The sequence below is a fragment of the Bos indicus genome, chromosome 17, assembly GCF_029378745.1.
Source record: "Bos indicus isolate NIAB-ARS_2022 breed Sahiwal x Tharparkar chromosome 17, NIAB-ARS_B.indTharparkar_mat_pri_1.0, whole genome shotgun sequence".
In the NCBI taxonomy this organism is placed as follows: Eukaryota; Metazoa; Chordata; class Mammalia; order Artiodactyla; family Bovidae; genus Bos; species Bos indicus.
In genome coordinates this window covers 71,247,732-71,269,139 of record NC_091776.1, presented here as the reverse complement: position 1 = coordinate 71,269,139, position 21,408 = coordinate 71,247,732, and the positions used below count along the sequence as shown (strand labels likewise).

Here is a 21,408-nt window from a genome sequence, read left to right as displayed (position 1 = left end):
CAGGAGGACTGGGCGGTCAGGCTGCAAAGGGCCCCATCCCGGAGGCAGGCAGGGCGGGTCAGAGGCGGGCCGGGCAGTGCGGAAAGCCCAGCCTCGGAGAGGGGAAGGCGGGCAGCAAGGCGGACAGAGGCAGCCCTGAGAGCCTGAAGCAGAGGCGCGGGCAGGACAGACCATAAGGGACCCACCACTGGAGGAACATGCGGAGGGAGTCCTGGCGGAGGCATGGCTGCTCCTGGAAGATCTTCTCCTTGAGCACCAGCCCCTTGCTGTAGCGGCAGTCCTTCTCCAAGGCCTTGCAGATGAAGTACAGGCACGCTGGAGAAGAGAAAGGCGTGACCTCGGGCTGCACTCTGACACCCTGGCCTTGCCAGCGACGCCAGGGAAGGGGCCCTGCTCTGGGGCCCAAGAGACGCGGGGGAAACAAGGATGCGACACCACCTGGACCCATCCAATCAGGAACCGCTTCTGAAAATAGTAACCCCGAGGCTGCCGGGGAGGGGAGGACAGGCTGGACAACCTCTCTGGGAAACAGCGGTGGTGGGGGGGGTGGGGGGCGGTGTCACACACAGACCCTTGACCCAGCAAACCCACCCTACAGGGCCCAGCTGCCTGCAAACCGGAGCACTACTGCCAGCTCGCTCTGCTCTGGATGGGATGGCCCAGGGCCCGGCCCAGCTCCACAGTCAGTGGGGATGCGAGGCGCTCCCATCAGGAATGAGCAGAGAAGGACAGAGTGGGGAGAGGGGAGGAAAGCCAGGACGGAGCACCGGAGGGAGGGTGGAGCCAGGCCGCCCCGCCAGCCACCCACTGAAGGAGAGCACGGCTCCCAGGGGAGGGGTGGGAGCAGAGAGAAAGACGGGGGCTGCAGCAGAGCTGCCGTGCCTGCAGCAGAGGGAGGCCTGCCTCCTCGGCTCAGGGACGGCCCTCCGCCCTCACAGGCACACACACCACTCAGTCCCCGAGGCCATCTTTTGCTCAAGACTGGTTTACCAAGCGCAGAGCCTGAGCCGGGGTGCAGAGATGGCAGAATACCAAAGGCCGGGCCTCCAGGGGGCGCCCGAGCTCCAGGACGAGCCCCAGGGAGACGGGAAGATGCAAGCACCAGAGTCAAAACAGGGAAACAGGGTGACACGCGGACGGCCACAGACGCACACGCACATCTGCGCCGGGACACGAGGGCCCGCGGCCGGAGCTGACCCCACGTGCGAGCCTGAGATGTTAAACGTGCAGAGAAGAGGACAGACAGCAGAGGCCCCACAGCGGAGGCGGCGAGACGTGCCCGCCCCACCTGGAGGGGGCAGGGGCGGCTGAGCTGGCTCTGGGGACCTGGGGAGAGGCTGGGGTCGCCTCGGGCAGTTACCACAGGGAAGGGACCCAGCAGCTGGCCAGGCTCGAACACACGGAGCCAGGGAGGGGTGTGGGCCCAGCCTCCCAGCCTCCGCCACCCCGTCCTGCCCCACCCGCCCCTGGAAAGGGAAGGAAGAGCCGCCAGAGCCAGCCTCCTGGCTGAAACCTTCACCCAGGCTGGGTGCTGGAGCACGTCTGTGCCCGAGGCCAGCTCCCCTGCACCCTGTCCAGCTCCTGCATAGCTGCCGGGAGGAGCCGGCCCAGGAGGCCCAGCACCCCGTCAGTGCCCACCTCGGGATGGCCCGCAAGGGGCCATGTGTCCCCCTGCAGAGCAGAGGGCCAGGCAGGGCAGCGAGTGACGCCACCACAAGGCAGAGGGGGCTGCATCTGGCACAGGTGTTTCCAGCAGCCACGCGGCTCTACAGAGGGGGAAGCAGAAGCCGCTAGGAGAAAGGGCGCTTCTGGCACTGGGAGTGAGGCTGCAGCCGCCAGGCCATCCATCAGCAAATCACAGGAGCAGGCGTGGGGCAGGAGGCAGCGGGGGTGGGTAGGGGTGAAGGCTGAAGGGAGCCTGTCTTCCCACTACAGCACCAGCGGCAAACCGCGACCGAGGAAGAGAGCCAGCAGAGCCGGCAGAGCATGGTGGGGAAGCAAACGCGTCTCCATTTCCCCTGAATGCTGGGCAGACAGCCCTTGCACATCAGCGCAGGCCCCGAGCTCAGCCAAGCTGCCCGCCCGCCTGCATGCCAACGCAGCGCGCACAAAACTCAGCCGCGCCCCACTCACTGGTGTAGTCGCTGAGGGTGTACAGGACAGTGATGAGGTTGTCCAGGCAGGGCCAGTGGTCAGGGTTGCACCGCAGCCCTTCCTCAAATGCGTGGCGAGCCAGGGGCACCCGGATGAGCCTCAGGGCCACGTGTCCAATCTTATACCAGAGGTTGACGTCCGTGGAGTCCAGCATGACCGCCTGCAAGCAACGCCACAGACGCGTGCTCAGTCAGCCCCGCCCCTCCAGCAGGCGTCCGAGGGGACAGCCCCGGCCCAGCCCCCCAGAGTGCCCAGGGACGACAGGGGAGCCACCGGCCCCCAGGGGCTGCCCGAGGCCTGCGGGGAGCACCTCCAGGTAGAACTCCATGGCCGTCTCCAGGTCCTCCCGCTGGGCGGCCAGCTGCGCCAGGTTCTTGTATGTGGAGTACTTCAGCATCAGCCCAGGGTGCTTCAGCCCCTCCTTCTCATCACCAGACGGAACCGCCTGGGAACATGGCAGAGAGGCGCAAAGTGAGAGCCAGGCCCTGAAGCCTCTGCAGGCCGTCAGCAGGGCCCCTGGCCTCCGTGCAGGCCTGGGGGCAAGTCCGGAACCACCCTCCACTGGAGAACAGCGTGGCCCCGGGGGTCTTTCAAGGACCCCTCCGCCCCCGCCCCAGCTCCAAGCACACAGACGAGAAAGGCCAGACCCCCGGGAAGCAGTTTGCAGGCCATCTGGGCAGCAAGACAGGGAAGGGACGCGTCCAGCACGCCTGTCACGCCTGAGGCCCGAGCGTGGATGGCAGCGTCCAGAGCACTGGCGCCCAGGCGCCTGGTGGCCCCACCATGCCCGGCTCTGACACTTCACGAAACATAAGGCCCCGAGCCATTCACACGGCCGCCTCCGCACTGAGAGGGGACAGAGCGCCCCACCCGGTAGACTGTGACGCCCCAGTAGGAAAGGCATTTGGGGGTCTCTGTGCCTGCGACTGTTCCGCGTGCTTCTCCGGACTCGCCCAACCTCGGAGCACCCCCGCGAGGAGGGCGTTCCGCAGGTGGGAAAGCCCGGGGCACTCACCTCCCGCAGCAGGCGCGCCTCCAGCAGCTCGTGGTAGGCCTTGGCGGACTCCTCAAATCGGTCGTGCTTCTGCAGGTCCAGGGCCTTGTGGTACAAGGCAAAAGCCTCTGCTTCCTGAAAACCAAGATGGGAGGCGTTTTCCAAGAGCACAAAGGTGTGTCTCTTCGAGCCAACCGACCATGCGTGCGGGGGCTGCACTCCAGGCCGTGTGAGCCAGCCTTGCTGCGGTGGAGACGGCCCTGAGGCCCCACCCTGCCAGGGGCTCACTGCTCAGCGGCCCCCCAGGTGGACACGAGCGAGGTGGGCTCAGCTGAGCCTGAACAGCAGCAGGCAGCGCGCCAAGGGCACAGCCAGAGCAAGGCCAAGGTTCCAGGAGCCCTGCTGACACCTCCTGGGAGGGTGGCCACATCAGCCAGAACCACGCAGACCCCAGGAGGGCCAGCTGAGGAGGAGCCCGTGACCACACACCTGTGCCTCCTTTGTCTGGGTCTTGTGACTTTTAAAGCTTCCTTCATGATCGTCTTCGACCGTGGAGCTGGCGTTTAAGGCTGCGATTCGGATCTAGAGGCAGAGGTGTGAGGGAGTAGAAGAGCTGCTTTTAGATAAAACGTGGCTCGTCTCGTCACTAACCTACAAGGCGCACAGCTCTCTGTAACACACTCCGCCTCAAACAGCTATGGCCTCCCCAGATGTGGGGCTGAGTGGACCACCCAGGGAAAGGGGACCTGGAACGTTCTGAAGGACCACGCCAACCTGCTTAGGGAACACGTCCACTACAGAAGGGACAGGCTGAGGACACCCAGCAGCAGCCTGACGCAGCAGAAGACCCAGGCATCGGGAAACTGACTCCAGTGACACGGGCTGTGTCTCTCTGCCACAGAGACGCGGCTCTGCCAGCTGGACACCCACACCCCCGAAGGTGCCCACAGCCCCACTCGGATGGCCTTCAGGGCCCACCCTAGCACCGCCCCTCGCCCGGGTTGGGGGGGGGGGAGGCAAGGCCAAGCACCAGCACATACCATCGTCAGAGCCTCTGGCGCCACCCGGCGGTGGCGGCGGGGCAGGGCGGCCCACGGGCTCCTAGGGAGGGAGGACAGGCTGAGGGGGGTCCAGAAGAGCCAGGCCACCAGGAACCGGGTCCAAAACCACGGCCTCTGGCTCCGGGCACACAGGCGAGCGCACCTCGGGACCGCCCTGTGGTCTGCCACCTGGGGAGCCCCTGGCCTAGGGACGGAGCGCCTGCCCTGGCCAGACAACTGGGGACACGGAGGAGTGAGTCTGACATGCCCCCAGGGCTCACTGCTCAGCACAAGTAGTAGATCGACAAACAGTTATTTCTTCAAAAGTTGAATAAAATGGAAACACAGGCAGCAGGTAGAGACCAGGTCGCCCGCCGGGATGGGGAAAGTGAAGGAGGAAGGCCTGCGCTAAGACTGGGGTGCAGGCGGCAGGTGGGAGGGGTGCAGGGGCCTGGAGGGCGAGAGGGCAATGCAAAAGAAAAAACTACGTGGAATACAAGGGAAAAACTTAGAGGCAGGCAGACCAGTGTGAAATCTGTAGAGAACGACAGGACTGGTGAGGACGTGCAGAAATCCGACCCTCACACCCTGCAGGTGGGAATGAAGCAGTGAAGCCTGCTGGCAGTGGCAGTTGCTCAGAACGCTAGTCCACTCCCGAGGGAAACGGAGACAGGGCCATAGCAAAACTCGCCCACAAACGTTCACAGCAGCATTACTCATGACAGACTCCAGGTGGGAGCCACTCAAATGCCCATCAGCTGACAGATGGACACAGAAAATGTGGGATGTCCAGACAACCAATGGATTATTATCCGGTCACAAAACAGACCACAGTGCTGCACTTGCTACCACCTGGATGAACCATGAGGACACAGCCATTAAAAGAAGCCATCACCAATGCCACAGACCGCTGCTTCCATTTATGTGCAGCGTCCAGACTCCACGAGGCCACAGAAGCAGGAAGGAGGTGGGGGCCGGGGAGAGGGACAGACGGGGGTGACTCCTGTGGGGAACAGGGCTCCTTTCTGGGGTGGGAACAGTGGTGGAGGCTACACAGCTGTGTGGACAGGCCCACACTCACGGATCTGTGGGGTCTGGTAAAGGAAGACAGGGCAGGAGCCTGACTGCAGCGTGGGGAGCAGAGGGTACGCCCCAGGAGGAAACCCACAGAACTGAGCCCTCGGGGGCCTCCAGGGAGCAGCAGGGTGCCGGGGAACACCGGGCTCCAGCCTGAGGGGTGGGATGAAGACGCAGCACCACCAAACACTCCAGGGAGGGCAGAGCGAGGCGCCAGGAAACGGCGCACCCGGGGGTCAGCACAGAGCCCCGTGCGGGCCCAGCAGGCACTGAATACGAGCTCTACTCGTAGAAAACAAAATGACACGACTCCCGCCAACAGAGCTCTCAGCTACGCCCTCCACACGGGCTCTGTGTTCTGCAAGGGCTCTTACAAGGAAGGAAGAAGTACCGTCTCCTTCACAGACAAGGGAGACACAACCCCACTAGGTCGAGAGCCATCTCATCTGCTGGCTTCTACATTTAAACAAGCAAAACATGCTGCTGATTAACTCTGGAAACTGGCTTCACCATCAACTACGCTGGGATGGACACTGTGATCACCAGTCAGGGGGCGGCGGGAGGGGCATGGTAGGGAGCAAGAGAAAAGCACGTGCAAAGGGATTATGTATCGTCCAGAACACAGATCTTTTAAAATCCAACTATTTATTTTTGCATCAATAGGAAAATCATCCGAGTTAACCTCGTACAGCCTGGCATCCTGGTGTATTTGGGAGAACACTGACATTTCTTCGAATTCTAGGAACTTTATACACATCTTATTTGGGAATATAACATACCTACCAATTCAGTGCACACATAAAGGAGAAACGGACATTTCATGTGGCCAAATAGGAGAAAACTTCATCAGTGGAACGCCTATGCCCGTCTCCACAAAATGTATACAGGTAACAGAATACGTTCGTAGTGGAAGATAAAGTATTCAGAATACGAACATTTCTAAAATCTTACCCCACAGGTAGAGCATGTTTGTGTTTTTTGGCCTAAAATGCATAATTTCTCTCTAATCATGAGAAAACAGCAGACAGCCTAAATTGAGCAATATTAGACAAAAAGTAGCAAGGCCAAGAAGTTAATAAAACACTGAATAACTTTAAGGACTAGGGTTGTGACTATGCAGAAAAATGACAGTTGAGTTAATAATATTGTATCAGTATGACTTTCCTTTTACTGACAATTGCACTAGGATTATATAAGATGTTAAAGTTAGGGAAGCAGGGGGAGAAACATTTGGAAACTCACTGCATCATTGTTGCAACTTTCCACTAAATCCAAGCATAGTTTTTTTTTTTTTTTCCAAGCATAGTTTAAAAGACAACCTCCAGAATGGAGAAAATATTTGCAAATGGTGCAACTGACAACGAATTAATTTCCAAAATATACAAATACAGCTTACACAGTTCAATATTGAAAAATACACAATCAAAAAATAGGCGTAAGTTCTAAATAGACACTCCTCTGAAGAAGACATATAGGACTTCCTGGACACACAGCCCAGTGGTTAAGACTCCATGCTTCCAAAACAAGGACACAGGTTCAGTCCTCGGTAGGGGAGATGCCACATGCCAAGGGGCAACTAAGCCCGCGTGCCAGGACTACTGAGCCTGTGCCATGGAGTCCTCAACCCGCAAGCACTGCAGGCCAGGCACCCTGGAGACCGCGCTCCTAAACAGGAGAAGCCCCCACCGTGAGAAGCCCGTGCACAGCAAACGGAAAGCGGCCCCAGCTCACCCCAACTAGAGACCAATCCACACAGCAACGGGGACCCAGCACCACCAAGAATAAAAACACAGACGCAAAAGACACACGGGGCTTCCCGGGTGGCTCAGACCGCGAAGAATCCGCCTGCAATGCGGGGACCTGGGTCACATCCCTGGGTTAGGAAGGTCCCCTGGAGGAGGGCATGGTGAGCCACTCTAGTATCCCTGCCTGTAGAGTCCCCACGGAAAGAGGAGCCTAGTGTGCTGCAGTCCATGGGGCCGAAGAGTCGGATGTGACTAAGCATGCAAAACACGCACGAAAATACATTTAACGTCACTAATTATTCAGTCAGTTCAGTCGCTCAGTCGTGCCCGACTCTTTGCAACGCCATGGACTGTGGCACACCAGACTTCCCTGTCCATCACCAACTCCTGGAGCTTACTCAAACTCATGTCCATAGAGTCGGTGATGCCATCCAACCATCTCATCCTCTGTCGTCCCCTTCTCTTCCTGTCTTCAATCCTTCCCAGCATCAGGGTCTTTCCCAATGAGTCAGTTCTTCGCATCAGGTGGCCAAAGTATTAGAGCTTCAGCATCAGTGCTTCCAATGAATATTCAGGACTGACTGCCTTCAGGATGGACTGGTTTGATCTCCCTGCAGTCCAAGGGACTCTCAAGAGTCTTCTCCAACACCACAGTTCAAAAGCATCAATTCTTCGGCGCACAACTTTCTTTATAGTCCAACTCTCACATCCACACATGACCACCGGAAAAACCACAGCTTTGACTAGATGGACCTTTGTTGGCAAAGTAATGTCTCTGCTTTTTAATATGCTGACTAGGTTGGTCATAGCTTTTCTTCCAAGGAACAAGTATCTTTTAATTTCGTGGCTGCAGTCAGCATCTGCAGAGATTTTGGAGCCCCCCAGGGCAAAGCCTCTCACTGTTGCCATTGTTTCCCAGGCATCATTAAAAGGTCTACAAACAACAAGCACTGGGGGGCATGGAGAAAAGAAAACCCTCTCACCCTGTTGGCGGGAATGTAAGCTGGTGCAGCCGCTACTGAGCACAGTCTGGAGGTTCCTTAAAACACTAAGAACAGAGCTACCACATGACCTTGCATTCCCAATCTTGGGGATGGGGGGTGGCGGGGGACGATGGACCTAATCTGAGTTTGCTTTTCAACTATTAAAAAATGTAAAAACCATCCTCTGCTCTTGGGCTGTAGCAAAACAGTGGGCTAGTGAGCAAAGAATGATTTCTACATTTTCAAATGGCTGAAAAACTTCGGGACACATGAAAATTACATAAAACTTACATAAGACTCAAACTTCGGTGTCCTTAAACAAGATGTTATGAAAACACTGCCCCACTCTTACATACTGTCTTTGGCTGTGTCTGAAGTACAAGACAATGTAGAGCCCCCAAGTACTTATATCACTAAAAGTATACACATTATAGTCACAAGACATAATAATATTATAAAAAAACAAAGAGGAGCCTGCTCACTGGAAAAGACAGTGATGCTGGGAAAGATTGAAGTTGGGAGAAGGGGACGACAGAGGATGAGATGCTTGGATGCCATCACCGATTCAAATGGACATGGGTTTGGGTGAACTCCGGGAGTTGGCGATGGATAGAGAGGCCTGGCGTGCTGCAGTCCTGGGGTCGCAAAGCGTCGGACACGACTGAGCAACAACCAAAAGGGCCACACGGAGGGAAGCCCAGCCGCGTGGAAGCCGCATACACAGCATGCCCTGCAGTGACCCAGGCCCCCGAGAAGTGAGAGGCCCCAGAGCCGCCTGCGCAGCGCCCCCCGCCGCGGTCCGGAGACTCGATCCGGCCCGGAGGCGGCGGGGCGGCCACGGCTTGCAGCCTGAAGCCGCCGGGCCGCGGGGGGAGCCGGGGACGCGGGATACCACCCGCAAGGGGCGCTCACCGCGCAGCACCGCCGCGAAGGTGAAATGGAAGGACGCGAGGCGGGGGGTCAGCGCGGGGCCCTGCGCCGCGACCGCCGTCCCCAGGCGAAGCCCCCCACTCTGAGGCCGCTGGGCTGAGCAGGGACCTGACTAAAGGCCCCCGCCAGGCCGCTCCGGCTCCCGGCCTCGGTCTCCTCGCGGCCGGGCCCCGCGCCCGCCGCACCTCAGGCTTCCGCCCCCACCCCAGCCCTCAGAGTCGCGCCCCAACCTCGGATCACCGCAACCCCGTCGCCCGCGGGCTCACCAGGCGTCTCCACAGCAACCGCCAGGGCGGCCGGACCCCCTGCGCCGGCCGGCTGCGCGCCTGACAACAAGGTGCGCTCCCATTGGCTCAGGCGCCGGCTCCGCCGGCCAATCAGAGAGCGCGCACGCGCCATCCGGCGCGCGCGGCCCTGGCTGCTTGCGGACGCGGCCACGCTCAGAGCTTCGAGCGCGGCTGCGGACTCGGCGCCAGCTCCCACCGGTCCTGTTATCTAGGAGGCGCTCAGTTGGAGGGGCCAGGCCCGCGGCCCTGCACAGTAGTAACAGTAACGCACTCCTGTTTCAGCCTTCGGACAGGTGCTGTGGAGACCGTGGCAACGTGGGGACACTTAAAGGGAACAAGGGAAAGAGCATCCTCGTTGACGTTGCCCGTGCCTCAACCTGTTCCGAAAAGGATTTGAAGCCTAAAAGGCACAGATACCAGCAAGTCTTGACGCAGAAGAAAAAAGGGCAGACCTAAATGTAAAACCAGAAAGTGTAAAACTCTTAGAGGAAAACACAGGCAGAACCCTTGATGACATAAATCAAAGCAAGATCCTCCCTGACCCACCTCCTAGATTCATGGGAAGTAAAAAGTAAACAAGTGGGACCTGATTAAACTTAAACGCTTTTGCACAGCAAAGGAAAGGATAAGCAAGGTAAAAAGACAGCCCTCAGAATGGGAGAGAATAACAACAAATGAAAGTGACAAAGGATCCATTTCCACAACATACAAGCAGATCTGAAGGGTTTCCGACAGGCAGCCTGGGACCAGAGGGCAACGGTCTTGGGAGCTACGTGTTTTAGGAAGGGGCTTCACACTGGTTGACATTCATAGAGGCTTGAGTCCAGCAAGAATGATTTAAAGGACGAATGTTATGGCTTTCTCTTTGACTTTAGTAAAATCATGGTGAAGAACTCGTAGACAGTTAAGTACAATAAAGCTTTATTGATATGCCAGGAAGTACAAAAATAACTGAGTCACCAACCTTAATTTTGGGTATAATCGGATGGGAGGTGGTGGTGGTGGTGGGAGGGTTTAAACAGACCATAAACAGTTGGTTTCAAAGTTTCAGAGGTAATTTGCAACCTTGGATGCAGCTCTCACCCCTGAGTTTTATCACGAAAGATGTTCTGAAGTTGAAAAAAGATGGGGAGGGTGGTCCAAGCAGCAGGGAGCTGTGTGGCAAAGGTTTGAGCTGAGAAACAGTGCAGGCCATGCAGGAGTCTCATGCACTGCGGTGTTATCAAGGGGCAGAATGGGGGCCATGATGCCTGCATGCGGGGAGGGGCCAGTCCTCACTGCAAACAGATACCCTCACTCACTGATGGGGATGAGACTGATGACGGGGAGACCAGATTGGATGCTGTTACCTTGTGGTCCTGGATAGGTTAGGCATGAATCCCTCCTTGAGCGCTTCAACCACTCATTTACATCCAACCCACAAACATTCCCTGAGCCCCTTTGGGAAGCAGGACATCCATGCCGGCGGAAGGAATGAGTGCAGAGACAGCTGGGACATGGAGCCAGGGGTAGGACCTCCAAGCTGTAGCTTTTAACAAGTTCTCAGTGGTGGTCAAAGCTATGGTTTTTCTAGTAGTCATGTATGGATGTGAGAGTTAGACCATAAAGAAGGCTGAGGGCTGGAGAAGACTCTTGAGAGTCCCTTGGACCACAAGGAGATCAAACCAGTCAATCCCAAAGGAAGTCAACCCTGAATATTCACTGGGAAGGACTGCTGCTGAAACTGAAGCTCCAGTACTTTGGCCACCTGATGAGAAGAGCTGACTCATTAGAAAAGACCCTGATACTGGGAAAGATTGAAGGCAGGAAGAGAAGATGACGACAGGGGACCAGATGGTTGGATGGCATCACTGACTCAGTGGACGTGAGTGTGAGCAAGCTCCAGGAGATGGTGAAGGACAGAAAAGCCTGGCATGCTGCAGTCGCAAAGAGTTGGGACACAACTGAGCCACTGAATGACAGCGGTGGTCAGGTAAACACGGTAGGCTCAGGCACATTCCTTAGGAAACTTATTAACCAGGCAGGCTGCAAACCAGTTTGGTATTTCATTGGTGCACAAGAATGATCTAAGCTTTAACGGGGCAGGGAAGGTAATGCCCAGAGATGTAAACTCTGCATCTGGAAGAAAGCTGAAAAGGAGACTTCCATGCCACACCTTCCCCCCGACCCCTGCCCCATCCCTGCATCCTCTGAAATGCAAAAAAGCATGATATAGGCTTTAGATTGGGGGCAGGGGCGGGGGCAGTAACAAGATTCTATTCATTCCGTTTCCAGAAGCAGAGGCTGCATTTCTGGGTTTGCCATTTGGCATGTGGATCTTACAAGGCACACAGCTACAGAGAATTCTCAGCAAGACTCACAGGAGATGATGGGAGTCTGGCAATGCCCAGGGAAGGGCCCTGAAGCCCAGGCCGAGGACAGGAATGTCGGGTCAGCAGAGTCTGCAGAAAGGCCCAGGCTAGACCAGTTGCCTGCTGCTCCCCACCAACCTGAACAGGGGCATGAAGAGGAGCGCCTCCAAGAAGCCCTCCACCCTCAGATTCCAGCAGCCAAATGTAAGACATGAGACACAGCCCCTGAGGACAGGAACATCCCGCCTCCCAGGTTCCCTTAAGGCCGCCACCTCATAAACCAACCTGCTGTCCAGAGCGACCCAGAATGCCAGGGGGTGTGGGGGGAGTGGTGGTAAAGGGAAGTAGAGAAGTCAGGTTTGAGACAAAGCTCTCTTCATTTATTTGTTGTGAGGATGGGGAGGAGAACCACACGGAGGTGCCAGAAGTTGGTGTCCACCAGGCCCTCACTGCCAGGAGGCCTCTCTGGAAGGGCTGTCAGCTCAGAGGCCCTGGATGCCCTACGTGCCAGTCATAAAAAGTTCATGACTGTCCCCTTCTTGCCAATCTGCCAGCGCTCCAAGGGGAAAAAGCGGATCATTATCCTTCAGGAGATGGAGAAAAAGATGTCATCAGCTCCTTGGCTAACGCCTTACATTCCAATACCCCCCCCAGCCAGACATACCCACTGTGGGCTCCAAGGAGCCTGCCTTAGCCCCACCAGGCATTTTGCAAGCCTGTCTCACCCCATGAACACTCTCCCCGAAGCCCGGACAGGGCAGTGGGCATGTCAGGGGTGGAATGGTGAGTGTACACCATCATCACCCACCCAGGACAGACAGGCAGCCTCTGCGGTCACTGTATGTGGGTTCACAGGGGAGCCTTCTCTCTTCCAAACTGCAGGCTCCCAGGAACATACATGTGCAGTATCCCAGCCCGTTTTTGCAAAGCCTGGCTCAAGGAGTCCAGGCATAACCGCCTCCCTCCCCTCATCCCCACATATCTGCGGAGTGAGTGAATGAGCTCCTCTCCCAGAAGCGACAGGAAGTTTCTTTCGCAGAAACAGGATACTTGGGATAGCCTAGGGCCAAGGAGGTATATGTGACAACCTCAGTCGTCCCGTCTGTAAATGGGCATAATGGAGCTATCTCCAGTGTGGGACGAGATGTCCCCATCATGGGATGGCATGCTCACAGGGAAGGTATAGACAGCGGCACAAAGCTTCTGAGGATCAAATGGGGTCCTGCGTGTGGATTACCTATCACATCTCTGGTATGCGGTAGATCACAGGTTACATATCATTGTTAGAATTCTTATGGCTTCCCAGATTAAGGACCAGGTCTAAGCAGCCCCAGAAGTGACCATTCTTCACCCACTCTTTCTGGGCCAACAAAGGCTCCATTCTGAAAGGTTCTTTCAAGATTCTTATGCAGTCAGTTCCTCATAGGCATAGACTCAGCTCGGGAATATTTTTCACCCAAGAAGAAACCATGACCTTGCCACAGAATCCCAGGTTTGGGAGCCGTGGGGCCTTCTTATTAGAAGCTGACTCAATAGAAAAGACCCTAATGCTGGGAAAGATTGAAGGCAGAAGGGGATGACAGAGGACTAGATGACTGGATGGCATCACCAACTCAATGGACATGAGTTTGAGCCAGCTCCAGGAGACGGTGAAGGACCAGGAAACCTGGTGTGCTGCAGTCCATGGAGTCGCAAAGAGCTGGATGCAACTGAGTGACTGAGCAACAATCGCAGAGGGCTTCCTGGGAACCATTTAATCCACCCTCTCTATTCACGGAAGCGAAGGTTACAAACCAGACACGGTTTACTTCCAGGTTTGTATGGACTCCCCCAGCTGCATGGGACCCAAAGCTCACAGCCTCAGGACATACCCCGAATTCCTCCTGCCCAGCTTAGACAAGTTCTACAAGATTATTCCTCTTTCCCTAACATATGGAGAAACCTGAGGGCAGATGATAAGTGGCTTTGGTTCTGTCGGGGTAGCAACATCCTGCCCTGCCAGGTGCCAAGGCAGGTACAGTACAGTGCCATCCCATGCAGTGCCCCCAGGAGTCGTTAAAGGGGAGCCTTCCCATTTCACAGATGGAAACACTGAGGTCCAAGAGGCCATATCTTGCCCGGGTGTCACAGGAACCACTGCAGAGCCAGGAATTCATTCAATTCCACCACCACTCTCAAGGTGGGCCGTCCACCGGCCCATGGGGTCAAGGGGCCTAGCGGCACCAGATCCTTCTTGTCCAGGGTGAGGAATTAATTTTTCCCCCAAGCTTAGGAGGGGCCTGAGGTGGGATCCCGGCCCCCAGTGGACAGCAGTCCCAAGAAGGTCCTCTCCCTGCCCCTCTACGCACCGGTCCTCGGCGAGGTCCAGCTCCTTGGTGAGGAACTCGAAGAAGCGCGCGCTGTGGCCGCGGTTCTCCTCGGCCGTCCCCACCACACCGATGGAGGAGACGAGCAGCTGGGCGCTGGGCTCCGCCGAGCCGTTCACCACCATGGCCAGGCCGGACCGCACCGTCACGTTCACGCGCTGCGGGGACACGGGAGTTTAGCCTGAAGCCGGCGTTAGGCGGGGATCGTGCTGAGGACCTGGGCAGCGCGGGGTGAGGGAGCGCGGGGGTGCAGACGCGCGGGTTCCACGGGGGTCAGGGCTGGGGGCACGGGTCGGGGTCCTTGGAGGTCACTTCGGGGTCACGGCTGGCCAAGCCGACAAGGAGCACGTGTTGCGGACGGGGCCGCAGGGCCCTGGAGTGCGGGAGGTCCGACTTGGCGGCGGGCGGGCGGGCGCGGAAGAGTCGGGGTCACGCTAGGGAAGCGGGGTCGCAGACAGAGCCCGACCCCGGTCCGCCGACAGAGCCCGACCCCGGTCCGCCAGCCTCCTCCCCGCCCCGTGCTCCCCGGCCCAGGCTCACGTCCTCAGGCTTGCTCAGGATGGCGGCAGTGGCCGCGCAGAGCCGTTTCTCCAGCCCCGCGGGCACGCGGCCGGCGGGCAAGCTCGTGTCCAGCTCAACGAACGGCATGTTTAGCGGGAAGGGTGCGTACGGTTGCCGGGAAGAAAGGAGGTGCGGGGTCCGGGTCTATGTTCTTGAGGGTCGGGCGACGGAGAGCGGGGGCGGGGCGCCACGGAAACCTGCTCTCCTCATTGGCTGGACAGAAACGCAGCGCCCCCTGATTGGCTGCCTGGGCTACATCCCCCGGGTCTCAGCAGAGAGCCGCCGGGAGGGCTGGCGCTGATTTCCGGAAGTGTGGTAGCCCGGCCCCCTCCGTGTGACCCCGCCCCCAGCGAGGTATTGGCGCGCCAGGCCCCGCCCACAAACCAGGCCCCGCCCGCGCCCCGCCCCAGCCCTGCTGGCCGCGGTTTCCTGTCCCCTGTGGCTTTCCAGCGCTTCTTGGCTAATATTTAGTTAGAGGTCTGAAAACGCCCAAACACACACACCCGGAGGGGCCATCCCCAGGCTCCACGCTAACAATGCTACATCGTCTCTGAGTATTAAAAAATTTTTGAATGAGTTGTCTCTGCGTCGGGCAACTCATATTCGACGTGCTAAAATGCTCTTCTTTTGATCAGACCAGGTGACGCCTGGGGGCTTGAGTGGGGCTGGGCAGAGACCCTCAGGTTCACTGCATCCCTGCTTGGTACCCACGGACAAAAACACCCTTGTGGCTTCTTGTGCCTGTGGCAACCTGGCCTCACGGTGAAGGATCGCCCACCAGGGGGTGGTGATAGCCAGCCAAAGCCCCAAAGCCAAAGCTGGTCGAATTACCAGCAATGTTTACGGGGCCCTGTATTTCTTATAGATGAAACAAAAGCTGTTATTGAATACGTGGATGTCTGTTGATGTGGCCAAACGTGGTACTTTCATCAGCGTTGGAAAGTTGTTAGAATTGTAAATAACGAAGGTCGTTGAAATTATGTGGGTGCCTATGAACGATTCCAACTACATATCTAAAATTTTATGTAAGTGGGCGTATTAAAGGACTCATCCTTTGTCCTTTAGCCTCAGGGCAGAAACCAGGGGAAATTTTCAAACAAGAGAGGGCCAGGGTCACTTTTGTGTTTACTAGAGCTCTTTCCAGAGTTCACATGGAAGTCAGCGTGCAAGGGGTAAGGGTGAAGCTAGTGGGCAGACGGGGAAGGCATGCAGGACTGGCGTGTGGAGAGCACTGTGGCCCGGACTCTGAGCGGGGAGCCGTGTTTTGGCCCACAGCCGAGGGGAGGGAGCACCACTTCTTAAGAGTGCCGTGGCAGGCTGGCCGGGACTCACTACAAGAACAGCTGCGCTAAGGGCTTCAGCCTCTCCTTCATGGCAGTGTCTGCTGGAGGCAGGTCCTTGGCCTTCATGAGGACCGCATGGGCCTCTCGGAAGAGGTCCTCCCCCACTGCAGCTTCCACGCGCTGGCGCCATGCGGCCAGCTTAGGCCGGCTTTTGAAGATGTCACAACCGGCGCTGACGGGCTGCGGGAGAGGGAGCCAACTGGAGCGGGGAGGTGCCCAGGGAAGCAGGAGACCACCCCTGGCCTGGGGATCCCCTGGGTGGATTTTCCCTCCTCTGCCACTAGAGGAAACACGGTGAAACTGCTCAATATCCCTGCAGGCTGAGGGTTTTTAGGCCCGTTTTTCCTGAGGCTCAGAGAGGACGTGACCCACCCAGGGCCCCCCTCTACCCCCAGCCAGAAAGGGCGATGTGAGCTGGTGCACGGGCTCCCTCCTGGGGTACCCCACTGCTAAGCAGCCCCCCTGCCCCACAGCACTCACATGCATCAGCTCTGTGATGGCCACCAAGTCCGCCACTGAGATGTGGGGCCCGGCCAGGAAGTCCTGGTCCTTCAGGAACTTGTCCTCAAGCAGTTGCAGGCACCTGTCCAGTTCGGCCAGAGTGTTCGCCAGTGTCTCAGGGGGCACGCGTTGGCCCAGGAATATGGGGAGCATCATCTGGCAGGCAGAGAGAGGGCTCAGCATATGCCTAGGGCCCCGCCTCATTCCGGCTCTCATCCTTTCGACCGGCCATCCTGCGCATTTCAGCCCAGGCCTCATCGCTGACTCACGCATGGCCAACCTCCACCTCTCCCTGGGTCCTCACATCAGGCAGCCAGGGGATCCCTCTGCAATCCCAGTCTGCCTGTAGCTTCTCCCTGCATAAAGCCTTCCATGGCTCCCTACTGCCCCCTCCCCACAAAGGTCTCAACGCAGAGCAGCAGCCATCCTCTCCCACTCTCCACCACCCCCCACCCCCTCCAGGCCTCTCAGATGGGAATCTGTGGGAATGGGCCTGCAGCTCCCTCTAGGATGTGCTTCAGGTGTATGGTCCTAACCAGTGCACCTGGGTGGGATCAGCCTCTGCATTGCCAGACTCCCAGATGACCATCTTGCTCCCGGCCCATGGACCACACTCAGTAGCAAAGGTCTACACTCGCTCTCCTCAGCTTCTCTCCATTCGGCACCAGGCTCCCTCCCCCTCTACAGCTTTTATTGTCATTGTTGAGTCCCTAAGTCTTTTAGGACCCCACACGCTGTAGGCCCTCTGTAGGCCAGGTTCCTCTGTCCATGGGATTTCCCAGGCAAGATTATAAGAGTGGTTCCCCTTTCCTCCTCCAGGGGATCTTCCCGACCCAGGGATTGAACCAGAGTCTCCTGCACTGGCTGGCAGATTCTTTACCACTGAGCCAACAGGGAAGCCCATGGCTTTTAAAGCTTTCTTTTAAAACTTTTTCTTTTAAAAGTTTTCTTTTCTTTTAAAAGTTTTTCTTTTAAAACTTTCTTTGGGCCGAATGGGCCCCAAGATGGAACTCCCTGGCGGTGCGGTGCTAGGACTCCATGCTCTCAGTGCACTGCTGAGGACCCAGGCACAGTGCTCAGTCCCTCACACACACAGGATGACTGCTGGGTACTGGGCACTGATCACGGCTCAGGGTTCATGTCAAAGGCCTCTGCACATTTGATAAGCAAAAATGGTATCTGCATGCTCCTTTAATGTGCATTTGCTTGGTTTTTACTGAAGTTAAATGCTTTCATCCATTTACTGACCCTTTCTCTCTGTCCTTCAGCTACATCTCTGCTGGTTTCCTTTGCCCGTTTTTCTCCTGTGTCTTTGTCTGATGGGCTTCTGAGAACATCTTAAATATCAAGAATGTTACTTCTTTCTAACATATCTTTGCCAAGATTTTTCCCAGTGTATTTTTGCTGGCTTTAATTCTCTTTTTTTTTTTCCTTCTTCTACAGATTTCACCACATAAAATTGATGAACCTTGTCTTTATGTCTCTCACTGTTATTAGGCTTATCAATCTTTGTATACCCAGAAATTAGATCAACATTTAGTGAAATATCTCATTTCTTCCTACTTTGAGGTTTTTCACTTAACATCTCTCCATCTGAAAAGTATGTGTGTGGCAAAGTGAGGGCTTGATGCTTTTCCCCCACAAGAGGCAACATTCCTGGGCAGTGTGACCTGTGCAGGAAAGCAGAGGATTCGTTTCCAGCAACTCGGGAATCAAGACCTGATGGGGGCAGGCTTTCCTGGTGGCTCAGTGGTTTAGTGTCCACCTGCCAGTGCAGGGGAGGACACGGCTTCCATCCCCTGTCCCCGAAGGCTCCATGTGCCTTGGGGCCCTTCAGCCTGCAAGCCGGGGCCCACAAGCCACGAGTCCTGGAGCCCGTGTGCTCCAGAGTCTGCTCCCAGCAAGGAAGATCTAGCGGAGCCGAAAACAACTAAGCAAATAAATGTGTTTTTGATAAGACACCTTGTGGGGGTCGTTCCCAGGCTGTGTGCCCAGTTTCCCCTCTGGGAAACAAGTCCGTTGCCCTGGAGCACCTCTGGCCTTCTGGGATTTAGTGTTCTCAGTTTCGACAGAGAGCCTGGCCCCTTGGCCGTCCCGGGAGGGCTCCCTGCCCCGGGGCTCACTTTCGACAGAGAGCCTGGCCCCCTGGCCGTCCCGGGGGGGCTCCCTGCCCCAGGGCTCACTTTTGACAGAGAGCCTGGCCCCCTGGCCTTCCCGGGGGGGCTCCCTGCTGGGGCTCACTTTCGACAGAGAGCCTGGCCCCTTGGCCGTCCCGGGAGGGCTCCCTGCCCCAGGGCTCACTTTTGACAGAGAGCCTGGTCCCCTGGCCGTCCCGGGGGGGCTCCCTGCCGGGGCTCACTTTCGACAGAGAGCCTGGCCCCTTGGCCGTCCCGGGAGGGCTCCCTGCCCCAGGGCTCACTTTCGACAGAGAGCCTGGCCCCCTGGCCGTCCCGGGGGGGCTCCCTGCCGGGGCTCACCTTCTGCCACATGGTCCGGGTGCAGCTCGTCCGGAGGGCCGTGTGCTGCCACGACAGGTACTCGTCCACGCGGGCTCGGGCCTGCAGGTCCTGGGGGTACCAGTGGTCAGGGGCCTCGTACTTGCGGGCCAGATACAGCAGGATGGCCACACTGGGGGACATGGGGTGCGGGGGACATGCCCCAGTCACTCTTCGGCCATTCCACAGGGACCAGGTCCTGGGTGAGGCCAGGCCCTGACCGCACACGTCTTTCCCCGGATCCTGTGGGTGGAGCATCTCAGCGTCTGCCTGGTTCTGGTGCACAAGCAGGAACGCGAGGCCCAGAGAGGTCAGGTGGCAGCCAGGGCCACACGGCTCTACACTGGGCCATCTAGCATCTCAACTAAGGGCACCGAGGGAAAAACGAAGTGTCGTGGGGCTTCAGAGGACTCCAGTACCATTCCCCGCCATCTCCGGAGCACACGCAGTGCCAGGAACGTGACCAGGTGCCCCTTCCAGCCCTGGGCACCTCTGCCCACTTCAAGCCACTCTCCACCCAGACCAGGGACTTGGGACATGCAAGCCATGAGCCAGGCCATCAACGGTGGACACACAGATGGCCGACAGGTGCGGCCCAGGGACCCATTACCTCTCAGCCAAGGTGAAGTCCCCATCTTTCAGGGCTGGCACCTTCCTCAGGGGGTTCACCTGGACAAAGTCATCGCTGTGGTTCTGGCCTGTGGAGTGACCAGTGAGGCAGGTGGGGAGAACTGCGAGGCCTCTAAGGTCTCTGTCCACTCCCACCCCAACAGCCAGCCACCAACTTTCTGGGGTCCCTGTCCTCATGGGGCGTCAGGGAAGAGGAGGCCACTCTGCCGGTCAGGGGGTGACATCCCCTGAGCCCACCAGAGGTTCCTGTTCCCGTGTCTACCTGCTCTGGACATGGGCCAAAGAGCATCTCAACTTGGGCTTGGGCGGAGGGTGAGTTTCTGCAGCTGTAACCCGCCGCCCCGGTCAACTCCATCCCTGCATCAGACCCTCTAGCCCCCTCCCTGGGCTCTAGGCTTGCCCCCTGCAGAGCCTCCCCTCTCTGTGCTAACTGGGTGACCTGTCCACACACCTGTTCCCAGGCCTCAGCAAACCTCACTCTCACCAGCACGCCTGACCTACTCAGCCACTCAGCCTCCCGCAGGTTGCTCCTCTTTCCTTCCTGTGCCAAACCTTCCAGACTCCTTTCCCACCAGGGCCCCCCTGTCCGGCTCCCTTCTGCATACTGCAGCCCTTCCACCACCACCACCAGCTCAGGCCCGTGCGGAGGGGACACCACGCAGTGCGTGTGAAGCCCGAGGCTTCAGCAGAGTGGGGCTCCAGCCTGGTCATAGGACCACCTGCGGGACTCTCTGCTCCTTCTCCTTCGTGGGCAGGATCACCACGATCCATTCTCCCTCCAAAAACAGCCTCTGTGCCCGGCCCTCACCCCAAGGATCACTGAGAAGGCAGAGCAAGGTGGCACCAAAGCAGTAGGTGGCTCAGGCTGGGGCGCCAGAGGCAGAAGGTGGGCAGACTCAGCCAAGCACAGGTGTCCCTCCCAGCCTGCCTGAGGGGTTCTGAATCCAGAGCTCCTCCTAAGGCCCGGTGACAGCCCTGCCCCCTCCGTGGGATTCTGCCCAAGTGGAGGGGACCTAGGCGGGCACAGGTGGGAGTAAAGCGGAGGCCAGATATAGGTGAACAGTCTTCTGGGCAGTCACATGGGGGCTGCCTCTGCTGGGAACCAGGAGGCCGCGTCATTGTTTTCTCCGAGCTGAGCCTTGGTTTGGAGAGCCGTCTCTCCACTTTCCTCCACTTCTTCGCCCCGCCCCAACCCCAGCCGCACCCCGCACTGCTGTCTACCTGCTCTGTTCCCCCTTAACCTGGGTGTGAAGAACGGTTGGTATTCACTAGGCAAAGGTAAGACGTACAATACACAACCGATGGCCGAAGCTACGGTTTCCGACGGGAGTCTGTCTGCACCGGCCGCCCGACTCGGGGGGCCGCAGGGACACCCAGACCCCGGGCCTCCTTGCTTGTCCGGCCCACCTTTGAGCAGGTCCACGGTGCGCAGCTCAAAAGGGATGCTGTTCTTCTTGGCGAAGATGTAGACGGCGCGGCAGGGCTGGGACAGCAGGTCCAGGTAGAGCTCCAGGCCCATGGCGGGGGCGGGAACAGCGGGCAGGACCCACGACAGGAACGGCAGCGGGCGAGTTCCACCGGTCACCCAGCAGAGGGATGTGCGCAGCTCCTGGTACCCGAGCCCGGCCACACCCTCCCCGCCCATTGGACGGCGCCGTTGAACTTTGGGCCAATCAGCGGCAGCCTCGCTCTCCCGCCTTCCCTCTGCGGGGTTCTGAGCTGGGCTCCCTTTCCTGCCCGGCAGGGTTCAGGGAGACGGACTCTGTGTCTCTCCGCCGGGTCAGTCCCCTCACCTGGACATCAGTGTCTAACCTGCGTCAAATGGAACGGGATGGGAGGGGTACTAGGGGAATGAGATCAAGGGCGCTTCCAGCGCAGACACTCAGTGAATTTAGGGTCAAAGGGTTAGCCCAGGCCACCTCCCACCTCAGAGAGGGGGCTGAAAGAGGAG

At 58.0% G+C, this 21,408-nt stretch overlaps 3 protein-coding genes across 6 annotated transcripts in view; all 3 read right to left on the bottom strand.

Annotated features, from left to right (window-relative positions):
• Positions 1–9,409, bottom strand: part of CABIN1 (calcineurin binding protein 1) — a 71,534-nt gene extending 62,125 nt beyond the window's left edge. For 2 of the 4 annotated variants that reach the window (XM_070769924.1, XM_070769923.1), the window contains exons 1-7: positions 9,190–9,287; positions 4,189–4,249; positions 3,638–3,730; positions 3,170–3,283; positions 2,465–2,599; positions 2,134–2,314; positions 186–315 (exon numbers count right to left, since the gene is read on the bottom strand). In XM_070769924.1, the coding sequence (XP_070626025.1) occupies positions 186–315; positions 2,134–2,314; positions 2,465–2,599; positions 3,170–3,283; positions 3,638–3,730; positions 4,189–4,249; positions 9,190–9,272 (797 nt within the window). In that variant the 5' untranslated portion in view covers positions 9,273–9,287. Of the gene's footprint in view, positions 1–185; positions 316–2,133; positions 2,315–2,464; positions 2,600–3,169; positions 3,284–3,637; positions 3,731–4,188; positions 4,250–9,153 lie in introns of all 4 variants that reach the window. The other 2 variants (XM_070769926.1, XM_070769925.1) reach the window with 2 other exon arrangements.
• Positions 9,410–11,919: 2,510 nt separating this feature from the next.
• Positions 11,920–14,673, bottom strand: LOC109571323 (D-dopachrome decarboxylase). Its single transcript, XM_019977715.2, has 3 exons — positions 14,468–14,673; positions 13,910–14,085; positions 11,920–12,145 (listed from the first exon to the last, which is right to left on the bottom strand). Exons 1-3 carry the CDS (start codon positions 14,573–14,575, stop codon positions 12,073–12,075), a joined length of 357 nt encoding a protein of 118 aa, XP_019833274.2. The 5' UTR covers positions 14,576–14,673; the 3' UTR covers positions 11,920–12,072.
• A 923-nt stretch (positions 14,674–15,596) lies between these two features.
• Positions 15,597–21,117, bottom strand: LOC109571321 (glutathione S-transferase theta-3-like). Its single transcript, XM_019977711.2, has 5 exons — positions 20,865–21,117; positions 19,438–19,525; positions 18,810–18,960; positions 16,312–16,488; positions 15,597–16,011 (listed from the first exon to the last, which is right to left on the bottom strand). The coding sequence occupies exons 1-5, from the start codon at positions 21,100–21,102 to the stop codon at positions 15,820–15,822; spliced, it is 846 nt and encodes a 281-aa protein (XP_019833270.2). The 5' UTR covers positions 21,103–21,117; the 3' UTR covers positions 15,597–15,819.
• Between the last annotated feature and the right edge of the window lie 291 nt (positions 21,118–21,408).